Consider the following 23,026-nt stretch of genomic DNA (forward strand, 5'->3'; position numbering starts at 1 on the left):
CTGAAGAAGACCTATTTTAGGGTTTATAACAGACTACTCTCTAGACAACCTTAATCCACTTAAAAAACTAATATATGCATACAGCATTTGGAATCCAAAGAACTGAATTCAAGATCTGGCTTGGCCCCTTATTCTGTGATCTTGAATAACTGAGCCTTGGTTCTCTTGTTTATAAAATGTACCTATGTAAGTGAGCAGGTGGTAATACCCACCATGAAATACTATGGAGCAGTTAGAAGCGACAGAGCAATTAGAATACAGACCTGGAAAACATAGTTCCAAGTGAAATAAAAAGGTGATTGGCAAAATGAGAAATGTAACAATGCCATTATGTAAAATCAAAACAACCACAAGCAGAATATAACACCCAGGCAAATCACAGACATCTAGTACAGTGTAATGATTGTCTACAAAAGGAGGAGAATTCAAGTGAGTTGGGAGGTTTAAAAGGGATCAATAAATAAAGACCACAGAAGGGCCTCAGTACATTTAGAAATAAATAACATGCAAACAATGATGCTTCCCTACCTTCCTCACGAGGTTACTTTGAGGAGCTAATTAGATTGTGCATATGAAAACAAAAGTTAATTGACTGTCTTCATTATGATCTCCATATTGGACAAATGAACTGAACAGAGATAAAAATTCCCCATCACACTTTGGCAGGAAGCTGTTGCCAGGGCAGCACCCGTGAAGCCCTGCCCTGGCTTCAGAGTCTGCTGGTGAGATGACATCAAAACCCTTCGTGTAGGAGGGTGGCAGTCTCCCTCCCTTCTGGAGACACCACCAGATGGGCCAGCCAGAGGCAGCAGCAGCCTCTTCCCATGGATCCACCACGAGCGTCCCACTTGAGCCCTCGGAAGAAGAGACCCCGGCAGACGGGTGCCTTGATGGCCTCCTCTCCTCAAGACATCAAATTTCAAGATTTGGTCATCTTCATTTTGGAGAAGAAAATGGGAACCACCCGCAGAGCGTTCCTCATGGAGCTGGCCCGCAGGAAAGGGTTCAGGGTTGAAAATGAGCTCAGGTAGGACAGCATCGATCTTGCTTTGTAAATAAGCAGAGGCTTTGTGAACAGCTTCTTGGGAACCCAAGGAAACTGTGTTTTCTTCCACATGTGGAAGAGGTGATCTTCCCACTGGGAGAACAGCAGATTTGAAATCAAAGAACAACTAGTTAAGGAAAATGAAATAAGTGGGGACTGAATACAATTATATTGAAACTAGTTGACACCAAAAGGTGAGATAAATTTTTTGTTTTTTCTTTTCACGCCTACGAGATCTGTTATTTAGGGATGATAAGCAGAACACTAATTGGAAAATTTAATGCTGAACCACTCAATTCTATTCCTGACCAAATTGAACAAAGTATCACTGAGTTCAACAAAAAAGTTTTGGCTACTTTGATGCAGAAAGATGATTTGGTTGCTTGGTTCTTACCTATACATCTGGGCGTGCTAAGGCAGCTAGCATCTGTGGTGGGTGAGGATGACTAGCCAGCTTGCCACAGGCACCCAGATGTGGCCTTGATCACATTTTTCCAAAGAGCGGTCCTAGTGGGGTTCTTAGAAAGAGAGATGCTAGGTAAAGATGTATTCACTGTTAAGACAGCTCTGTCCAGGGGTGACACACATCACACTGAGTAATCAGAGCCCAGGCAAGGAGGCAATAGAAGCATTTGGACCACCTAGATTGGTTCACTCACTAATCCACTCACCTTGGACAGCAATTATTCTTGTTGTTTTTCTAACTGCTGTGTAAGCTCTTCACTGGTCTCAAATAGATGAAGAGAAAACAAACAAAATCCAGAAACAAATGGTATTAGAACCTTAACATAAGTGATGGTTCTGGATTAAACTGTTAAGGGGCTTGCAGTGAAGGAGTAATGATTTATGCAATTGACTGCTTTGACTGTGCAAGAAATAAATTGACCACAAATTTTCAGGCAAAACTATAAAAATTTTATGTGAAAGGACATTTTGATTGTAAAAATAGTCTTTGATATTTGAAAATAAAACTGACAAGCATGTCATGCAGAAGAAATGTCAGTTTCCATGTGTTGAAGAGACATATTTCAAAAGTCAATTTTCAGATATGTTAATGTTCCCAACACCGTGATTCATATGACATTGACTTTTCATTCATTTTTTGCTAAAATGCCCCATTCAGAAATTCCTGAGTTTCCTATGGCCTTTCTTCCACCTGATTTCTCTTTGCAAGGTCTCCTTTTCTCTCTTGCTGCCTCTTTGTAACCTCCTACAGCCACTCTGAATCTCATTTTCTAACATCCTTTCCAAGAAAATCCTAGATTTCATCTAACTGTTAAGCCTGCCTGATCTTACAGACTTACATAGAAGGCTAGAATTGGAGAAGGCAGGAAGATTATATAGGTAAAGAAGCCAAAAAAATAGATTTTTTTTTTTTTTGAGACAAAGTCTCGCTCTGTTGCCTGGGCTGGAGTGCAGTGACACAATCTCAGCTCACTGCAACCTCTGCCTCCCAGGTGCAAGTGATTCTCCTGCCTCAGCCTCCCAAGTAGCTGGGACTACAGGCATGCGCCACCACAATCAGCTAATTTTTGTGTTTTTAGTAGAGACGGGGTTTCACTATGTTGACCAGGATGGTCTCTATCTCCTGACTTTGTGATCCGCCCGCCTTGGCCTCCCAAAGTGCTGGGATTACAGGCGTGAGCCACCACGTCTGGCCAAAAATAGATTTTTTTCAAAAAGAAATTAAAAGCCTTAGCAAATATGGAACTGCTTTTCATGGTAAAGAAATTTGACAAGGGTTAGGCAGGAAGGAAAGAACCAGAAGGGCCACTTACTGGAAAGCTCTCCATCGAAACGTCCAAGCTTCCAGCAAGGACCCGCTGATTTATTATAGATACAGCAATGAATACATACAAGGCGGCTGAGGCAGGCACTCAGGGAGATGATGGGAAGTAAGTTTCTTCTGTTGGCAGGACAGCTGAAGAGGCAGCTACATGCCCCAGATGCCTGCTGCCAGGGACCAAGCCCAGCTGCTCAGGCGGCGGAGGAAGCTAACTGGTGCATGGTGAGCAAACTGCTGCTGTGCATGTGATGATGGCAAAGTTCCCAGGCTGGTAGCTCAGAAGACACATTAAATACAAATGTGCTCTATGGCGCAAAAATAAACCACAGGAAGTAGAAGTCCTAGGTCTCAAACGGAATTTCTGTGCATAGATATATAGACTTTAATTGGATAGAAAAATAAAAATTATTGTAGGGGAAAAATCTCTAGATACGAAATTTAGAAACCTCAAATCCTGGCTCTGAGCCTCCCCAGCCATGGGTATGGGACAAGGTCCCCTCTCTCCCCATTGATTTTAATATCCTGATAAATGGCCTATCTGATGTGATCACCAGATGAGATAATGCATGTCAATGTGCTTTGATAAATTAAAACAGTTAGACAAATGTAAAGTGTATTTTCTTGTGAATTGCTGGATCCATTGACGTTTACAGCAAAACCCTAAGGAAAGGGCTCTCCTTCCACAATATGAACTAGGTCAAATGATATCAACAAATAGAACAAAGACAGGAAGGAAACCCGTCAACATGTTATAAGTGGTTTTTTGGGGGTGGGGGTTATTAGGGAGAGATTATGGGTGTTTTTATTTTCTGTGTTTTCCAATATATATATATATATATATTTTTTTTTGAGACGGAGTCTCGCTCTGTCCCAGGCTGGAGTGCAGTGGCGCGATCTCAGCTCACTGCAACCTCCGCCTCCCAGGTTCAATCGATACTCCTGCCTAAGCCTCCTGAACAGCTGGGACTACAGGCATGTGTCAGCACGCCCAGATAATCTTTTTTATTTTTAATAGAGATGGGGTTTCACGATGTTGGCCAGGATGGTCTCGAACTCTGGACCTCGTGATCCGCCCACCTTGGCCTCCCAAAATGCTGGGATTACAAGCATGAACACCGTGCCTGGCCTCCAATATATTTTTTACAATAAGCATATATATATGTGTGTGTGTGTGTGTATATATATATATGCATGTGCGTGTGTGTGCACATATATATATATATATATATATATATATTTTTAGACAGGGTCTTGTTCTGTCACCCAGGCTGGAGTGCAGTGGTGCCATCTCGGCTCACTGCAACCTCCGTCTCCCAGACTCAAGGGATCCTCCCACCTCAGCCTCCCAAGTAGCTGGGACTACAGATGCAGGCCACCATGCCCGGCTAATTTTTGTAGAGATGGGGTTCCGCCATGTTGCCCAGGCTGGTCTCGGACTCCTAGCTCCTGCCTTCGCCTCCCAGAGGATTACAGGTGTGAGCCACCATGCCCAGGCTATAATAAGCATGTATTTTAAAAATAAAAATAACAAAGAAAGCTGTGTTTTCAGCTGATAGGCAACAGTTTTCATTGTTCCTAACACATTCTTTGGCTGTCAGGAGGATTAAATTAGAGAAGAAACCTGATTCCTGCTTTACCTGGGCCTGAACACACAAATTAGAAATGGTGTACCTCAAAGTGTTGCACTGTCTGTAGCTATTTCATTCTGCAACATGCATGCAACATAACTGGGTGGAGCTTCGCTAACATTTATGCTATATTGCAAAATACGTGCCATTCAATGTACCATAGGAAGCTGGTCTTAAAACGTAGATCAGGGAAAGTATTAAAACCCTTGAGGCATTTTTGCATATTTATGAAAAGAATACTGAATTTTATTCCATGGCTAACTTCCTAAATTTTAGAGCAATTTGTCACCCAGGTCAAGCTGGAGAAGGATCAGAACCTACTGCTTGTCACTTTCTTATTTCATCCTGGGTTCCAATACATGGAGCTATTTTAAAATTTCATTCTGTCATCAACCCTCTTCCATAAACACATTAGTGTCACTCGAGTCCATGTGAAGAGACCACCAAACAGGCATTGTGTGAGCAACAAGGCTGTTTATTTCACCTGGGTGCAGGCAAGCTGAGTCTGAAAAGAGAGTCAGCAAAGGGTGGTGGAATTATCATTAGTTCTTATAGGTTTTGGGATAGGCGGTGGAGTTAGGAGCAATGTTTTGTGGGCAGGGGGCGGATCTCACAAAGTACATTCTTAAAGGTGGGGAGAATTACAAAGAACCTTCTTAAGGGTGGGGGAGATTACAAAGTACATTCGTTAGGGTGGGGCAGAAACAAATCACAGTGGTGGAATGTCATCAGTTAAGGCTATTTTCACTTCTTTTGTGTATCTTCAGTTGCTTCAGGCCATCTGGATGTATACGTGCAGGTCACAGGGGATATGATGGCTTAGCTTGGGCTCAGAGGCCTGACAATTATTTAAGCTTACTCTCTGTGTCTTGACCCAAATCATTGATGCTGAGGAAGAAAATGCACGGCCAGGAAGGCTGGCTCTCCACCTTTGCATCTACCTAGCCATTTAACACTTGCCAAGTTCCATTGTTCAAGCAGCTTGACACCCACCAGAGCATACTGTCATCCTTCCTAGACTTCCATAGTTTATCTACAAGGATGCCACTGGAAGGCATTGTCTTCAGTGAAAGCAAGATGCAGCATCATGTCATCACCAATAAAGGGCTTTGTTAGTGCCCACTCTGGGCAGTATTTGTCAGGTTGTGGAGACACAAAATAATGGAAGACATGAGTCCTGCAAACAAGGAGTTTACAGTCAGACAGGAAAGTCAGGAATTGTACCTTTGTTGTCACCTGGAATTAAAAAAGTAGCATAGCATATATTCCAAGTTTGAACAAGTTTTCTTTAAAAAAAAAAAAAAAAAGTTAGCATTTGCCTGCTCATTTTTTACTTTTAGTCTTCTAGTATTATTTTGGTCTAGTTTTATCTAAACTGGCTGCTTGCCCTTTCCATACAGTCATTACATAATGTTTGACATGTGGATTCTGTCTCACTCATTATCCCAAAATCATTGCCTCCCAAAGTCCCTGGCAATCTCGTGGTAGTAAAATGCATTATCTTTTTCCACCTGAATGTTGGTAAAGACTCTCCGCTTGACCAAACTGTAGCATGGCTTCTAGCAGTTAAGGCCATGTCCCTAGGATGGCCCCCTTTAAAATGCCTGCCTGAGAAAGTTCATCACTGCCAGGAGAATGTCCTATTTATTCTAGCCAAACGCAGGCAATAGGCAGCTGGCCCATGAACCCTCTCTTAAAGCAGTTACTTTAGAAAGTTGCAGTGATAAATCCTTTCTCTGTCCCTTTGAGATGTAAATCTTCTAACCATCCAGAACTGTCTTCCAAGGACCCGAGAAAAGAAACCCTTCAAGGAGATAACTCCGACTTTCAGATTCTGTGGGAGGGAGGGCCTAACCTCAGAGGACCTTGCTCTAATTTACACCACAGAAGTTTGCTTCTCCTCCAGATAAGCTCCAATTAACAAACCCAGATGGCCTAGTCACAGGGACCAACCCCCCTACTACCCCTCAGGGGCACACCCTTCCCCTAGCAGCACACCCCAATTTTTTTAAAAGTCTCATGCCTTTTGTTCCCATAAAGTTGAGTTCACTTCACACTGGATCCTCTTTCCTATTGCCATCATTATGACTGAATATAACCATCCTTCCCACTTTAACTAGTGTCCAGCTTTGTTAATCTTCGGCAATGTTCTATTCTACACTTCAAATTTATGGTGTCTGAAATCAAAATATTCAAGGTCATTGTTTGCAAAATAAACAGAACATCAGTTGAAGGAGGTCAGTTACCTGCTCTAGAAAATAAAAGTTGAACTGGCCACTCTCCAGGCCAGGCCCAGAATCCAAACACAGATTCCCTGGTTTTCTTTACAGTTTTTCTCACTCTTTCCCCACCACCTTGAGTGCCTTCTCCCTTTACCTCTCTGCTTCCCAGACCTTAGACTCCTGAAAGCCCCCAGAGAAGCCTTCCTCCCTAGTGATTCCTGGTGGGAATCACTGCCTAGGGTGGGCTCCTAGCTTTTCCTTTTGATGAGAAAAGGCTCTTCATCTCATCCAATTATCCCTTTCTGACTCCACAAGGCCACGTGTAGACCTCATCTACAGACTTAGACAATTTTCTTTCACATACAAGGCCTCAAGAAATATTTGCTCAGGGAATGATTTATCTGGTGAATATAAAACCAGCCCAAGGAACTTGTGTTTACCAAGAGTAATTTTTGTAATGAATTTTTTTCTGCAATGCATGAGTATTACTTTTGTAATCAGCAACATAATAAATATTTTATTTTTATAAATTCAAGAGCATGAGCATGGGATGTAAACTTTAGTCTTGCTCCGATCCAAATTACTTTGTATTTCAAAATTTGTGGCTTTAAATTAATAAAAATTTTCTTAATCCCATTTAAGGTGGGCCAAAAAAAATCGAGGCAAGATCGTCTCAGTCATAAGTACAGCAGGGCTGGAGACAGAAACCTGTCCTTAGTGGTGGTAGGTGCTAGTAAGAGTTTGCGATAAAACCAAACAAAACTGCATGATCTTTCTGTTCTAAGGATCCTGAAACAGATGAGTTGCTAAGTGAAATTGGTAGAAGGGTTTTTAAACTGTAAACAGGTCAGTTTAACTGTAAATGACTATTTAAGTCGTTGTTTACAAAATAAGTCCTATATCAGATGGGAAGAATCAGGAATGACCTCTCCCTGGGAAGAAGACAGCAGGTGACCATCCATGAGGATCCAGAAAGTCAGACAGAGGGTGGGAAGGAGTCTACACCCAGGCAAACAAAAATAGCTGCCACTTTCCTCATGGAGGGTTTTTCTAATTATACTTGGTGAGAGGCAGGATCAACTAGGAAAAGAAAGACAGGAAGAACAGGGAAATTGTTGCCTGAGGAAAAAAATGCAGAACTGAAGTCTGTGAGTTAATTCCATAACCCAGGGCTTTTCAGACATCTGAGTGCCACAGTCATGATTCTTGTAATATCTTTTACCACATCTGTTATTATAATATATACGTGATCTGTTTCTTTCGTTTGTTTGTTTGGGGGGAGACAGGGCCTTGCTCTATCACCCAGGCTGGAGTGCAGCGGCGCGATCTCAGCTCACTACAATCTCCACCTCCTGGGTTCAAGTGATTCTCGTGCCTCAGCCTCCCGAGTAGCTGGGATTACAGGCGCGTGCCACCACACCCAGCTAATTTTTGTATTTTTAGTAGAGACAGGGTTTCACCATGTTAGCCAGGCTGGTCTTAAACTCTTGACCTCAAGTGATTCGCCCACCTGGGCCTCCCAGAGTGCTGGGATTATAGGCATAAGCCACCACACCTGGCCAGTGTGTTTCTTTTAATTGTCCCTAAACTGACTCATTTAAAATAAAATTAGCCTTGTTCTAAGGAATCATATCCATAAAACCTATGATCTGAGATGCATAATTTAAAATATAGATATAAATAAACACATAAGCCTTTTAAATGTTCAGTTGTGTACCTCCTAAAATTATGTCACGTACCTGCAGAGAAACCAGTACCATGTTGGAAAACACAGCTGTCATTGAAGCCAAAGGCTCGAGTGGGAGTCAAATCTAGGCTGAGGCAGTTCAATAGAAAAGATCTTTCTCTACAGTGGTGTTTCTCAAAGTGGAGTTCTTGGGCTGTGGGGTGGTTTTAAAACATAGGTCCTCCTGTGGAGAGGGAGGGGCAATTTCCCTGACCTTTGCATCTGAGAGGGCTGGTGACTGATTCAACCAGTAAGATACAGTGGAAGTGACACTGTGTGACTTTCCCTGGAACACAATCTCTGGGACCCCAGAGCCTCATGTAAGACATTGGTGCCTCCTCTTAGACCACATTAAGTTGCTTGGGTCCCTGGTCCCTAGTTGCACTGAGCCCAGCTTTCCAGCCATCCTCACCAAGGTGGCAAAATGTAGAACCACAGGGAACATCAGCACCTCAGCAGAACAATACAGGGCAGAGAGATCACCCAGCCAAGCCTACTTGAAGACCTGACCCACAAAATTGTGAGATATAATAAAATAGATGCTTTTTAAGGCATTACATTTTGGGATCACTGGTTATGCAATAGTAGATAACGAAAACAGACTGACTATATCAGAATCACCAATGGAGCTTGTCAAAATGCATATTCCTGGGCCCCAGGTGCAATTCCCCAGGGATTCTGAAGTCTGGTAATGGGACCCAGTAACCTGAATTTTAACCTAGCTTCCTGGATGACTCTGGTAGACACCAGAGTTTGAGAGACATTCCTTTAGAGCTATTCATTCATTCATTCATTCATCTATCCAGTCTACCATCATCTTTTTACCATTACTATAAATCTGGCCATGTGCTGGGTTCCAGGCATAACCCAGAGACCATGCCACTGTCCCTGCTCTCAGGGACACCAAGGACCAAGCTGGGCACCTGACAGTCAAGCACTAGTTGAAGGAGGAGACCCTGAATCTTCTTCCCTGTAGGAGACTGAGGACCAATGCCAGTTCCCTCAGAATTGCTATAATTGGTTCAAGACCTCCCAAACTTAGTCCAAAGCATTAACAATTGGTCGTGGCCAATAAATTAGGAGATTGAATTCACCGATATTTTGGGAATAGCCATCTCAGCAGAACCTTGGGATCTCTGAGGTTGAGGTTGGCTGCTGGAGGGTTTCTGTCACCTTTTATTATAAGAAGGAAGCCAAGGTCTCTGTGGGCAAGGCAGAAACAACTTCAGCCGCAATCACAGATTCATTTGCCCTTGAAAATGACATTCATGTATATTTTCCCCCAAGTAGAAAAGTGACCATAGATAGTTCATTACAGAAAATGAGAAAATAAAGAAAAGCATTTCAAACACACAAACAAAGCCCCCCTCAGGCATCTAACCACAGTCTAGCAGAACGTTAAGAGATTGCTTGAGTCAGGCACACCTGGGTTTGAACCTCGGCTTCATGTAAGCTCCCCCAGGCTTGGTTTTCTCCTCTGTGATTATATTGCCTACTGTGCAAGACTGTTGTGAGGATTAAGTAAGAATATCTGCACATGTGTGTATGTCATTATCATTATCTTTGCTAATAGTCACAAGTATTTCTTTCTAGTCTGATTCCCTTTATATGCCAGTATTTATTGTTTGTTACTTAATAGTGCCTTGAGCAGCCTCCCATCTGTACTCCCCAGCATTCTAATGTCCCCATCAGAGGTAGGGCTGTGTCCAGAGGAATCCTAGGTGGAGAGATGGTGGTGATGGAGCAGGGGGGTAGGAGTGGATGGTGACAGGCCAGAATTTGGACGATGAGTCCAGGGCTCCCCCTTGACACGTCCATCTCCCTCAGAGGTTTAGGGAAAACCCAGAGCCCAGAGAGCCTGACAGCCTCCCTGTGGCTGCTCTGTCTTGATGTGTGGCTATGGCAACTGTTCTTTCAAGTTTTCTGGGGCAGTTCTACATGTCCTGTAGTCTAGTTTAGTCCATATAATATTGTACATAAAATAGCAAAACACAAATTCTATGTGGCAGCAGCAAGGCAATACATTTACTGGTGTTATATAGGAGGTGCTATTCCATCTGTATTTCTGCCCTTGGGAGGAAATCGGTTTTCTTATTATTATCATACCTATCCAGATGTTACTCCCTCTGCAACAAGAGGAAGTGAGCAGCTCCCTCCTTTTCCAAAGAACACAAAGTCATAGATGGCCAAGCACGTAGACTTTGATGAGAACAGCAATAGGATCAAATCCCTGCTCCACCTACTAATTATTCGCTGGGTGAAACTTTTAACGTCTCCAAGGCTATCTCTTCCCTTTTTTTTTTTTCTTTTTTTTGAGATGGAGTTTCACTCTGTCTCCCAGGCTGGAGTGCAGTGGCACAATCTCAACTCACTGCAACCTCCGCCTCCCAGGTTCAAGCGATTCTTCTGCCTCAGCCTCCCTAGTAGCTGGGACTACAGGCGCGTTCCACCACTCCCAGCTAATTTTTTGTATTTTTAGTAGAAACAGGGTTTCACCGTGTTAGCCAGGATGGTCTTGATCTCCTGACCTCATGATCTGCCCGCCTCAGCCTCCCAAAGTGCTGGTATTACAGGCATGAGCCATCGCACCCGGCCTCTCTTCCCATTTTTAGATGGGGATGATCATATCTATCTCATGGCATTATTGATAATTAAATGAAGTGATGTATCAAGTGTGCCTATCAGAGTATCTAGCACACAGTAATATTCTAATATTGTTAACATTTCCAGTATTGGAGTGTTCAGAGCAGAGAGAAAACCACTGTACCAGCAAATAGACAAACAGTTGCCACAAGATAGTGATAAGAAAGTATCAGCAGAGCACACTAGAGGCCGTGGGTCTCCTTAGTAATACTGCTCAGTAAGGGCTCGGAGCTGAAAGTGAACAACACACAGAGACTGTGAATTGCCTGTGAGGGGCTGATGGCAACCCCGACACGAGGAAGCACATCACAGCCCAGATCTAGCTGGCCACATGCAGAGGATCAGCCAAACTCAGGCAACACAAGACGATGGGAAATACAGTCTGGGCCACAACAGAGATTATTCTCTCAACAAAATTTCTTAAATTATTTGTGGCAAAGGACCAGTTTTCAAAAAATGTGTTGAAGACCAATGCTTCTTTTTTTTTTTTTTTTTAAGCCACAGTAAAACTATTTTGGTGATGTCGAATTACAATTAAAGTTTCTAAATGCTGACTTACAATTTCTGAACTTACCTTGTTGGGAACTAGTGGCAACCAATACGGAGCTCTGAGTAGCATTGGCTTAAGAAGTTTTGTTTGACTTTTTGGTTTTTGTGTGTGCTTAAGATTGTTGTTGCTATTTTGTTTTGTTTGCTAGTTGCTTAATGAGCAGGAAGTGGGAGTTTAAATCAGAGTCTTCCTTCATATGACGTACAGCCTGTCATCCACAAATTTGCTTGTATTAATTAAGAAATGCATATGGTTCTCGCCTAACAACGTGAGCGCAGACATTCCCATACTGTCTCAGAGAATCCCAGGAGAAGAGTCAGTAGGGGGAGTGGTAAGAGTGTAGGTGATTAGGGGTCCCAGGGTTCCTCTTTAACATACCCTTCTCCCTCTCAGGGTTAGGTAAAACTCTATTTATTGTAATAATATTATCATAAATAATAATGTATCATAAGTATAATAATATAATAATAATTTTTCCCTCCAAAGGGCAGAAATACAGATGGAAAATATAGATGGAATAACACTTCCTATTAATCCTTGATCCAAAGAATCCTTCAGGAATTTTATTGTAAATAAATTTTGAAATAATATGGATCTACAATAGGGAAGTGGTTATCCATCTTCCTTTAATTCTTGTAGAATGTTGCTTTGCCATGACTTATTTCTGCTTGGGCACACCCTGCCATCCAGATGGTCTCAGCTCTGACCCCAGCCCACACCTCTCTCTGAGCACCAACCTCAGATCCCAACTGTCAACCAGATATTTTAATTTGGATCTCCTGCTGTCCTTCAATTGCAGCATGCCTGAAATAAACTTCAGTTCCACCGCTCCACCCCTTCCCCCAAAGAGACGCAACTTCCTAAATCTGATTTCTACCAAAAGTGCCATTACTTTACTGTGATTAATATGCTGGAGTAATATTTGACTCCCTCCCTGACTTCATCTTTCATAGGTGAGCTGATGCAGATGTCCACCATATTTCTCCTCTGCTTTTCTGTGCCACACTGGGTTAAAATCATCTCACACTTACACTATCATTTCATCTTCCTAAGTAGTTCCCCAACCTTCCCTACCCCATTAAGCTCCCCTCCAAATCACTGTATGTACCAGACTCGTCTTTTAAAATAACACTGTAGTGCTATCAATGTTCTGCTCACAAAAGCCTTCACTGGCTCCACAACCCCAGAAAATAAGATCAAACCTCCTCAACAGGCTTTTAAGACCTTCTAGAATGTAGTTGTCCCTTCGAATTCAGCCACATCTACAATTACTTCCCAATATAAACTCTCCACTCCAACCCAGGCCATTATCCTCCCTGTCCTTCTGGCCCCTGATCCTTTTCTTCCAGGAGAACCCTAAGTTCTGCCTTTTAGGTGTGTCATTCAGGACTAGGCACAGTCCCAGCTCTGCCACCCACCAGCTGCCTCTCCCAGCTTACACCATGTTTTTTTCCTTCTCTGAACATGGCAGATCTTCATACCTCATGTCTTGTCATAATTCACATCATAAGCCATCTGTTTCATGTAACATACTAGTGTCTAGGAACTTCCTTTTTCTTCTTTGGTACCCAACCTCCTCCTACTACCATCACCGCCACCACTGTCACAAAGAATCTAGGGTTGTGCATATAATAGTAAATTTAAAAATACCTCATGAATCAGATTCTATCAAAAAAAGAAGATGGAGAAAGAGGAAATCAAGGAAACAAAATAGGAGGAGAAAGAGAAAATATTGCTATATTTTCTCTTCGATGCTTGGGTATGCTGTGTGCTCATGCTATTGCTCAGATTTATAGACTATTTGAACTGAAAGGATCTTAAAAATCACTGGGTCCAATAGTATAATGCTGACTGTGAAGACTTATTAAAAACTAGAAATAACATATCTGGCCCCCCCAAAAAAAAACAGTAAAAAAAAAGGTGAGTATCATTTACCAACTGTGTGACTTTTAGAATGTCACTTGACCTCTCTGTTCCTCAGTTTCCTCATTTTTGAAGTGTGAATGATGTAACACTTATTGAGGAGCTAAATGAGATGATGTAGGTAAAGCACTTGGCCAATGTCTTAAACATGGTAAGTGCTTAGTACCTGTTAAGAAAAAGATCCCTGTCCATGCTTTGAAAACATGTAAATCAAAATTTCTTGAAGGCTGGTTATAAATAATTAATTTATTATTAATAATAAACTGTGAGATCATTTAATGGGGTGTTTCTATGGTCTGAATATTTGTGTCACCCCAAAATTCATAAATTGAAACCTAATCCCCAAAGCGATGATATTAGAAGGTGGGGCCTTTGGGAGGTGAGTAGGTTATGAGGGCTCCACCTAGTGAATGAGAGATTAATGTCCTTAAAAAAGAGGCCCGAGACAGCTGCCTTCCCCTTCTGCTATGTGGGACACATAGCGGGTGCCATCTATGAAGAATGGGCCTTCACTGGACACCAGATCTGCCGACCCCTTGATCATGGACTTTCCAGCCTCCAGAACTGTGAGCAATAAGTTTCTGTTGTTTATAAATTACTCAGTCTAAGGTATTTTGTTACAGCAGCCTGCATGGATTAAGACAGTTGCTTAATCCATGTAAGCATAGCTACATCTGTACCTATTTCTATGTCTACTTTGGATCATAATATAAAACGTATTTCTAACTGTGGGTCACTGTCAAACAAGTTTGAAGGCCATTGGATTATTAAAGTCCTCCACTAGTAAAAATGGAGCAGCATGCCAAAACCTCATGTGGAATGCTAGGTGCTACTTTAAGAGCAATTTTATCTTCCATCTTCTCTGGACCTTGGTTTTCCATCAACACCTCAGTCCTGCTAATGTTGTCTTTATTTTTCATGCATCTGACATGTAACCCAGACCACTGTTGCCATACTAATTAATGTAGAGAGAATTCCCTTCCACGGAGTCCTAAATTCTCCACACCTATGGTTAGGTCTAGCATGTGTCTTTCTCCATCAGATGGAATGCTCGGAAAACTTGAGGAAAGAGGAGAGCTTCTGATTTTGAAGGAGTTTCAGCTGGTAACTCTGTCTTGCATTTTGCAGTGATTCTGTCACCCACATTGTAGCAGAGAACAACTCGGGTTCGGATGTTCTGGAGTGGCTTCAAGTACAGAAAATACAAGTCAGCTCACAACCAGAGCTCCTCGATATCTCCTGGCTGATAGAATGCATAGGAGCAGGGAAACCGGTGGAGATGACAGGAAAACACCAGCTTGTTGTAAGTGTCATGGGTGTGATTTTCACTGTTCTTTGCTTGATGGTTAAGAACATAGGCTTAGGATCAACGGAACTGGGGTAAACCCTAAATTCTCTGCTTACTTCCTGTGTGACCTTGGGCAAGTCACTTAGCTTTACTGAGCTTCAGTCTCTTCCTTTATAATATGACATAACAATTATGCCAGCCTCACAAAATGGTCATGAAGATTAGAATAACACACATGTAAAGCGCTTAACACAATGTGTTAAGTATAGTAGGCATCTAACGAGTGGTAGCTATTTTCCTGAACACATTTATACAGAAAAGCAGGAGATTCCTTTTTTTCTCTCACTGTGATCATTCAGAAAACAAAACACAAAACAACAAAACAAAAAGTTAAGCTCTCAATTCCAAATATTTGAGCAATTGCGCTAGAATCTTTGGGAAGAGGGCTTGGACCATAACTACATAAATTCATAGAAAAGGAAGATGATACTTAATTGATAGGTCTTTTCATGTTTTTTTTTCTGATTTCAAAAATAATACATGTTGATAATAGCAAGTTCAAATATTAGAGATGTATATAACATAAATTTTGAGTCTCCTATAATTTTATCCTCCAACCACAGACAACTACTTCCAAATTTTTTCCATACATATCTATTATTACTATTAATTTTTATTGAAAATGGATGCTTATGCATTTGTTTAGGTGAGAAGAGACTATTCAGATAGCACCAACCCAGGCCCCCCGAAGACTCCACCAATTGCTGTACAAAAGATCTCCCAGTATGCATGTCAGAGAAGAACCACTTTAAACAACTGTAACCAGATATTCACGGTAATGGGACTTTACATCAACACCCAGGGCAAACGAACAGCTTGCAGCTTCTTTCTGTGGATCGCAAATTAAATTATAAATTTTTCTGAAAACCTGGGAAAGTTTTCCTCCCACCTACCCACAGCCCTAGCCTGATCTCTCTCTGATCCTTCTATCCTTCTTCTTTCTATCAAGAATGGGTCTCCTTCCTTCCTGGAAATGGGCAAATACATTTAGGTTATATTCTTTGGAGACAGCGGATTACTATTTACAGAGGGTTGTCATTAATGGGCACAACACTTGTCAAAAGCAAATATTCTGAAAAACCAAATACTGGAATTAGTCCAAAACATAGTAAGAGCAAATTACATAGAAATGGTAACAATACATCAACAGCCTTTGCTGGGAAACCAAAGAATTGAGCAAACCTAGATTCCAGCCTTTCTGATGTTCACTAGTTTGGGCAAGTCGATTTCTCTCTCTGAGCCTGTTTCCTCATCTATTCAAAAAGAAATTGGATGGATCATATCTAAAACTCCACTCAGCCCTCAGATTGGTAATTGTGTTTTGAATGGCCCTAAAACCCACAACTGCTTGTCTGCTAGCCTAGAGTCAGTGGTTAGCTGGATGAAACATGTAGTAGTAGATCAATACAAAGCTTCTCATTTCTAGACTTCCAGCTCCATGTCTGTGTTGGAAAGACCAGGAAATTGTAGCTACTGGATATGCTGAGCACGAGATCACACATCTACAACTGCTTCCTCCCCTGCTAGAAATACAAACATGCCTTACCTTAAATAATCCTGGCTCTGGGTCTGTGTGACCTACGACTACACTCATTCATTCAATAAGCCTGTGTTAAGTGCTGTGTTTTATGGGGATGCTCAGTGATCAAGGCAGAATTCTAGCCACAGGCTAGTGGGAAGATAGTACAGAAGGAGGGATTATGCTGAGTCATGACTAGCAAGATGCTGTGAGCACCAAAGCATTTTTTAGTTAAATCATCTGTGAATGTTTAATAGCAGTGTACTCCAAGTTTCCGTATAATGCACTCTGGTACCTGTCTTTTCAATTCAACTCTACTCCATGACACCAGAGAGGAATACAAGGGTATGGGAGACCCCATCCTGACCTAGAAGGAAACACGCAAGTGGTATTCCAATATTTAAAGGAGAGCAAGAGGCGTTTGTGAGTGACCACTGGCTCAGGGGCTTGGAAGCAAATCTCTTGCTTATCTGGTTTTATCCTTCAGGATGCCTTTGATATACTTGCTGAAAATTGTGAGTTTAGAGAAAATGAAGACTCCTGTGTGACATTTATGAGAGCAGCTTCTGTATTGAAATCTCTGCCATTCACAATCATCAGTATGAAGGACACAGAAGGAATTCCCTGCCTGGGGTCCAAGGTGAAGGGTATTATAGAGGTAAGGGTGAAATGGGATTTGTCCCACTTCCCAATAGGTAGGTGGGGATGGGGGAGAGAGAGATGTAGCTAACAGATTTTCCTGTCAACTATGTAGATGTGGTGTACATCACAAATTTTCGTTTATACATATTCCTCTCTCTCTCCTCTGTCTCTCTCTCTCTGTGTTTATTTATATATATATACACACACACACATATATATATGTTAGGGGTTGTGAATATCCTAGTCACATGGCACCAAAATACGTTAGTGGTGGCAGGTGTCAAGAGTTACTGATAGTGAATTCGTTCGGGTCTGCAGCAACCCCAATTATTGCTTCCGCAGAAGAAAGAATTCGACTGAAGGGCATAAGGCAGAAAAAGAGACTGAGGCAAGTTTCAGAGCAGGAGTGTAAGTTTATTAAAAAGCTTTAGAGCAGGAAAGAAAGGCAAGTACACTTGGAAGAGACCCAAGTGGGCAACTTGAAGGACCAGTGCAGCGTTTGACCTTTTGACTTGGGGTTTTATACGTTGGCATACTTCCGGGGTCCTGCGTCACTTTTCCCATGATTCTTCCCTTAGGGTGAGCCACCCGCATGCACAGTGCCCTCCTTGTGCTTGGGAGGGGAGCATGCGCAGTGTGTCTACTGGAGTTGTATGCATGCCCACCTAAGGCATTCTTCCCTTTTCCGGTGGAATGCTCTGGAAAGTCATACTCTGCCATTTTGTCTCTTAATGTGCATGCTCATGCCCACTCGCCCAATTCCTGAGATTTTAATGGAAGCTGCTGATTACCAGTTTCAAGTGCTTTATCTATTGGGAAATTGCCTCTCCCTGGCGCCGGCTGTGACTAATCATTTTATAGGGTGACACCTGCCAGACCATCAGGGAATTGCCTCTCTCTAGCACTGGCTGCAACCAATTATCATTTTAGAGAGACAGGGTGATAACTGCTGGACCATCACCTGATGGTTGCCTGACATTCCTGGTTTGGAGGGGGGAGCCCTCTCCTGCCCCACTCATGCCTGACTAGCTACATACTCTAACATATAAATAGATAAAGGTGTGTTATTTATAATTCATACCCTAATATTATCACAGCTGGAGCTACATGGAACCAGCTAGTAGAAACAGAACTCTCCCATATTGTTATTAATCACAGTGAAAGACTCAAGTGGCCGAAATCTTGACAGCAGGGAAATGGTCTGATTTCCCTCAGTTCCACCTGGGGGCGCCACCTTAGAGCAGTGGTGCATTTGACATGAAGTGGAGGTGGTTCTACATCTCTCCAGGGAGAGTGTCAGAGGTTGTGCTTATTTAATGAACGGTGTTAAGGGTTTCCCCAGCAAAGCAAGTTGGTCATCTGGTAGAAAGTTTCCGTATAGTCAAGTGCAAGGTATATTATTCAAGGACAGTTATCCCAACTCTACTCAGAGGAGGGGGGCTCTGAGCTAGACATCACAAGGGCTTGAATGTAGATTGGCTTTTTGGTGGGTCCAAAATTAACTTTCTCAATGGAAAAGTCTTCTTATTTCAGTAAGGTCATATTCATTGAAGAGAAAATTATCACCAATATTTGGACATACATTTTTCAGTGAATATTTTGGTTTGGGATTCTGTAGATCTCGATTCTAACCATTTGTATCTTTGTTCCTAAGGATCGTAAGGGGGTCCTTGGATATATGATGAGCTAGCGTTTTCAAGATTGTAGGGAAATGTCTTGTTTTCTCCAGATCAATTAGGGAAATACCCCTGCATGTGATGCATGCACATTTCATGGGAAAGCAAACTACTAGGTCCATGAATTTGAGAGTCTTAGACAGTAATTGTCCAACATCACTAATTTAAAATATTTTTCAACTGTCCATTAGGAGATTATTGAAGATGGAGAAAGTTCTGAAGTTAAAGCTGTGTTAAATGATGAACGATATCAATCCTTCAAAGTAAGTGATTTTACATATATTTATCGAAAATGGTTTTTCAGTTAATCTTATTACTTATTCTGGCTGGTTGTATTAGTCAACTTGGGCTGAGATAACAAAATACAGAGATGGGGTGGCTTAAACAACAGAAATTTATTTTCTCACCATTCTGGAGGCTAAAAGTTCTGGATCAAGATGTCAGCAGGGTCAGTTTCTGGTGGGGGTTCTCTTTCTGGCTTCTTGCTGGGTCCTCACATCCTCCCCTGCTCACATGGTGAGAGAGAGAGAGAGAGAGAGAGAGAACAAGCAATCTTTCTGTTGTCATAAAGACACTAATCCTGGGCCAGGCACCATAGCTCATGCCTGTAATCCAAGCACTTTGGGAGGCTAAGGCGGGTGGACTTGAAGCCAGGAATTCGACCAGCTTGGCCAACATGGTGAAACCCCATCTTTTTACAAAAATACAAAAATTAGGTGTGGTGGGGCATGCCTGTAATTCCAGCTACTTGGGAGATTGAGACATGAGAATCGCTTGAGTCTGGGAGGCAGAGGTTGCAGTGAGCTGAGATCACGCCACTGTACTCCAGCCTGGGTGATAGAGTGAGACTGTCTCAAAAACAAAACAAACAAAAAGACACTAATCCCATCATGAGAGCCCCACTCTCATGACCTCAAAGGCCCTGTCTTAAATACGGTCATACTGGGGATTAGGACTTCAACATACAAATTGGGTTGGGAGGGGAAATTCCGTCCATAGCTTTGGTCTAGGAAGAAAATGCCTAAATAAATTCAGTTGCCCAGATTATTGCCATGCTGTCGTGATGTACAAATTGCCTTACCCTCCAAGAGTCTGTCACTCATGGGTACAAACATCATGGGACATGAGGACCATGGGGGGTTGGTGGGGACAGGACGGAACTGCTCTTAAAGAGCAGATTTGTGTCTGAAAATCTCCTTACTGCATCTCCATTTACTTGGAAGCAGGGTTTATTACCTCCCAATTTTCCCTACCTTAGAGTTGCAGGTGGAAGGGACTTCCACCAGTTCCTTCAAAGCAAAAGTGAGGTACAGGCCTAAAATATGGCCATGAGCAGGAGCACAGGCTTGGAGTGTAAATAGACTGGGGTTTAAGTTTGGGCTGTGCCACTTCCCACCTGTGTGATGGTTGAGAAACTATATAACCTACATGAGCATCTCTTTTCAAAATGTGAGGGTACCTATGCAGAGCATAAGTGTCGGTAAGAGACCCAGCAAAGGGGAAAGCCCTATAGAGATAGCGTATCACTCATGGACAGCACAGGCAGGCCATCAATTAGACTATACCTAAGCCCTGCACAGGTGCCAGAACCTGCTTGTTACTTCTGTTTCATTCTGTAATTCCATAGGTCGAGAAAGGACTCACCTGAAATAAAAAATGCCCTTAAAAATAACCATCACCCACCTGCTCGTCATATTCAGGAGAAACTAGGTCAAAGATTTGCTTACACTTTTTCTTCATTGCCTGAGACCTAGAAAGGGTCATGACTCAGATGTTATAACGATTATTTTAGAGACTGATGGCATGCCTTTCCCTCCATTTTAGCTCTTTACTTCTGTATTTGGAGTGGGGTTGAAGACTTCTGAGAAGTGGTTCAGGATGGGTTTCAGAACTCTGAGTAAAGTAAGGTTGGACAAAAGCCTGAAATTTACACGAATGCAGAAAGCAGGTAAATTGTCTCTCCTAAAAGTCATTGTTGCTATGGGCTGGTCAGGTCGTGGTAGAGCTCTAAGTCAGTTACACTGCAACTCCAGTCTGGGAGAGCTGGGACACTTCTTTGATGTCCATTGATGCTTGGATCTAAATCTTAGCTCCAGCAGTTTCCAACTGTGTGATCTTGAGCAAGTTAGTTAAAATCTTTGAACCTTAGTTACCTAATCTATGAAAGGGAGATAACATTGATACTTAGCTGAGAAGTCAATCAGATAATGCAGGCAATGCCTCAGCACTGTGTCTGGCACAGAGCAAAGGTGCCCTCCACGGTGGCTGTTGGTGGTCCTTCATCCAAATGTCAAGCCAGGTTGTGCTGCTGATCTGGTCCTTACTGACTCTTCTGGACATTGGGTCCTGGCTGTCTCCCTGGGTAAGAGTTGTGGGTGAAGAGTCAAAGACAGAAGGGTTGGCTGCTAAAGAATACTTGAACAAACAGAGTTGTTGCCTGGCACAAATGTGAAGATGCTCTAGAAACTGTAAAACACCAGGAAAATAGAAGGGAAATGGTGGAAATCTAGGCACAGGGTTGATATACCCAACCAGGACTCTTTAGCCTAAGAGAAGACCGTGGTGGGACATGAGTGCTGTCATCACCCACCTGAAAGCCTGGCAGGGCCTCTCAGAGGTTGAAGGTAGCCTGGTCACTTCCATTTATGAGGCTCCCAGTAAGTTTTTTAAAAATGAAGGAATGGCAATACAGTGTGAAAAAAATTGTGTGTTTAAAAAAATGTTTACTTTTAACAAGCAATAAAAATACAATACAGTTGTGATTCAAAAGGGAGTCACAGCCACAGTCCCTACTCATTTTTTGTAAAGTTGCTAATCTTTGAAAGATTGCTAATCATACAATGCCACATAGGAAATAAAAGAGTCTAAGAAAAAAAGAGCCAGTATTTATATTCCAGGACTCTGAAAGCACATGTTTATCAGGCATGATATACACCAGTTCTCGAGATGCCATTCAAAAGAAATTTAAATAAGTATTAAACATAAGTAGCAAGTAAATGGTTTGGAATGATGAGTAAAGACTCTCAGTGCTTAGAGAGAAATTGGGAGGCAATATAGTGTTTCATTTGGATGAAACTCTTATCAAATGACGTCCAGTGCTCTCAGGATCTAAGGGCTTCTAATTCCCTAGCTTTGTAAACTGGATTTTTGCTCTTCCTGTTGAGCTTTTCCAACCCTTTGAATGAAGGGGCTTTATTCATTTAGTCAATCAGTGATTTCCATCGAACTGTTTAATGCTACCAGTTCTAAGCAGAAAGCAAGGAATGCCCTCCCATTATACTTATACCCCCACAAGTAGTTATAGGCACCCCTTGGAGCAGCACTACAATGAATGGAATTGCCAATGAGAATAGCTTAGAATACTGTGAAGGGTAAGCTAATTGAACATATTGAAAGGACAATTCATGGGTCAGATGGATAACCTGATTCGGTTTTACTTATATTTGCACTTGATTGCAGTTCCCTGAGGCTTGAGCATGCACATGCCACGTTTGCCTTGAAAAGTCAATTTATGAACTATAGCAGCACATATTTAACCTTATACTGTGTGATATTTCCTGTAATAAGTTAGTCGCCTTGCCATACCAAAAAGGAAAGCCAATTAAATTACTTTCATAGATGTCAACAAATCATCATAGTCTTACATGTTCATTCCTGATAGCTGCACATCTTCTTAAAGAAATAGTTGTGAATCCTGACTTTTGGATCATGTATATCACTGCATAAACACAGGTGTTTGTGGTTACACAGTGAGTTGTACTTCGAGTATTAGTCGTCATGACAGTTTCTGTATTAGAGCCTAATAGAGCATTGCTTCTTAGATCAAACTCCTCATGCTCACAAAAATGGCCATGTTGCAATAATTTTTAGAAATGTGGCTTTTTAATAAAAATAAAAAGTAAGTGTCATATTGAAATAATGAAAGTAGTGTTCCACAAGTGGTGTGGTTTGGTATTGGACACAGTTTATAGGTGTGTTCATATGAATACCATTTCCTCTTGGTCTTGCCAGCATGTTTCTGTGACTGTCCCCATTAGAGAGAACATGGGAAATTTGGCAGGGTGTGCAAGCCAAATGGCCACCCTGCTGCTTCCCTTCCACAATCCCAGGGTGAGAAACAAGGACCAGTAGATTTACTCTTGTCATTTCAGAGGGCCAGTGGTAGGTGAAATCGCAAAGAAGTAGACTTAGGCTTTTCAAAAGAAAGAACTGGTGCAACAGAGTTTACAATTAGGAAACAGGCTCCTCTGGAGGTATCAGAGTTCCCCATTATTAGAGTCAAGCAGAGTTTGAATGGCCCCCTCTTGGAGACCCTAGA

The 23,026-nt window shown here is 42.1% G+C and overlaps 1 protein-coding gene across 2 annotated transcripts in view; it reads left to right on the forward strand.

The window, feature by feature from the left end:
• The first annotated feature begins 760 nt into the window (after positions 1 to 760).
• The window catches only part of DNTT (DNA nucleotidylexotransferase), a 34,103-nt gene continuing 11,837 nt past the window's right edge, over positions 761 to 23,026 (forward strand). For both annotated transcript variants that reach the window (XM_002821027.6, XM_009245658.4), the window contains exons 1-6: positions 761 to 1,027; positions 14,652 to 14,826; positions 15,518 to 15,646; positions 16,878 to 17,048; positions 18,900 to 18,971; positions 20,533 to 20,656. In XM_002821027.6, coding sequence (XP_002821073.1) covers positions 825 to 1,027; positions 14,652 to 14,826; positions 15,518 to 15,646; positions 16,878 to 17,048; positions 18,900 to 18,971; positions 20,533 to 20,656 — 874 coding nt within the window. In that variant the 5' untranslated portion in view covers positions 761 to 824. The remainder of the gene's footprint in view (positions 1,028 to 14,651; positions 14,827 to 15,517; positions 15,647 to 16,877; positions 17,049 to 18,899; positions 18,972 to 20,532; positions 20,657 to 23,026) is intronic.

This window comes from Pongo abelii, chromosome 8, assembly GCF_028885655.2.
Source record: "Pongo abelii isolate AG06213 chromosome 8, NHGRI_mPonAbe1-v2.0_pri, whole genome shotgun sequence".
Classification (NCBI taxonomy): Eukaryota; Metazoa; Chordata; class Mammalia; order Primates; family Hominidae; genus Pongo; species Pongo abelii.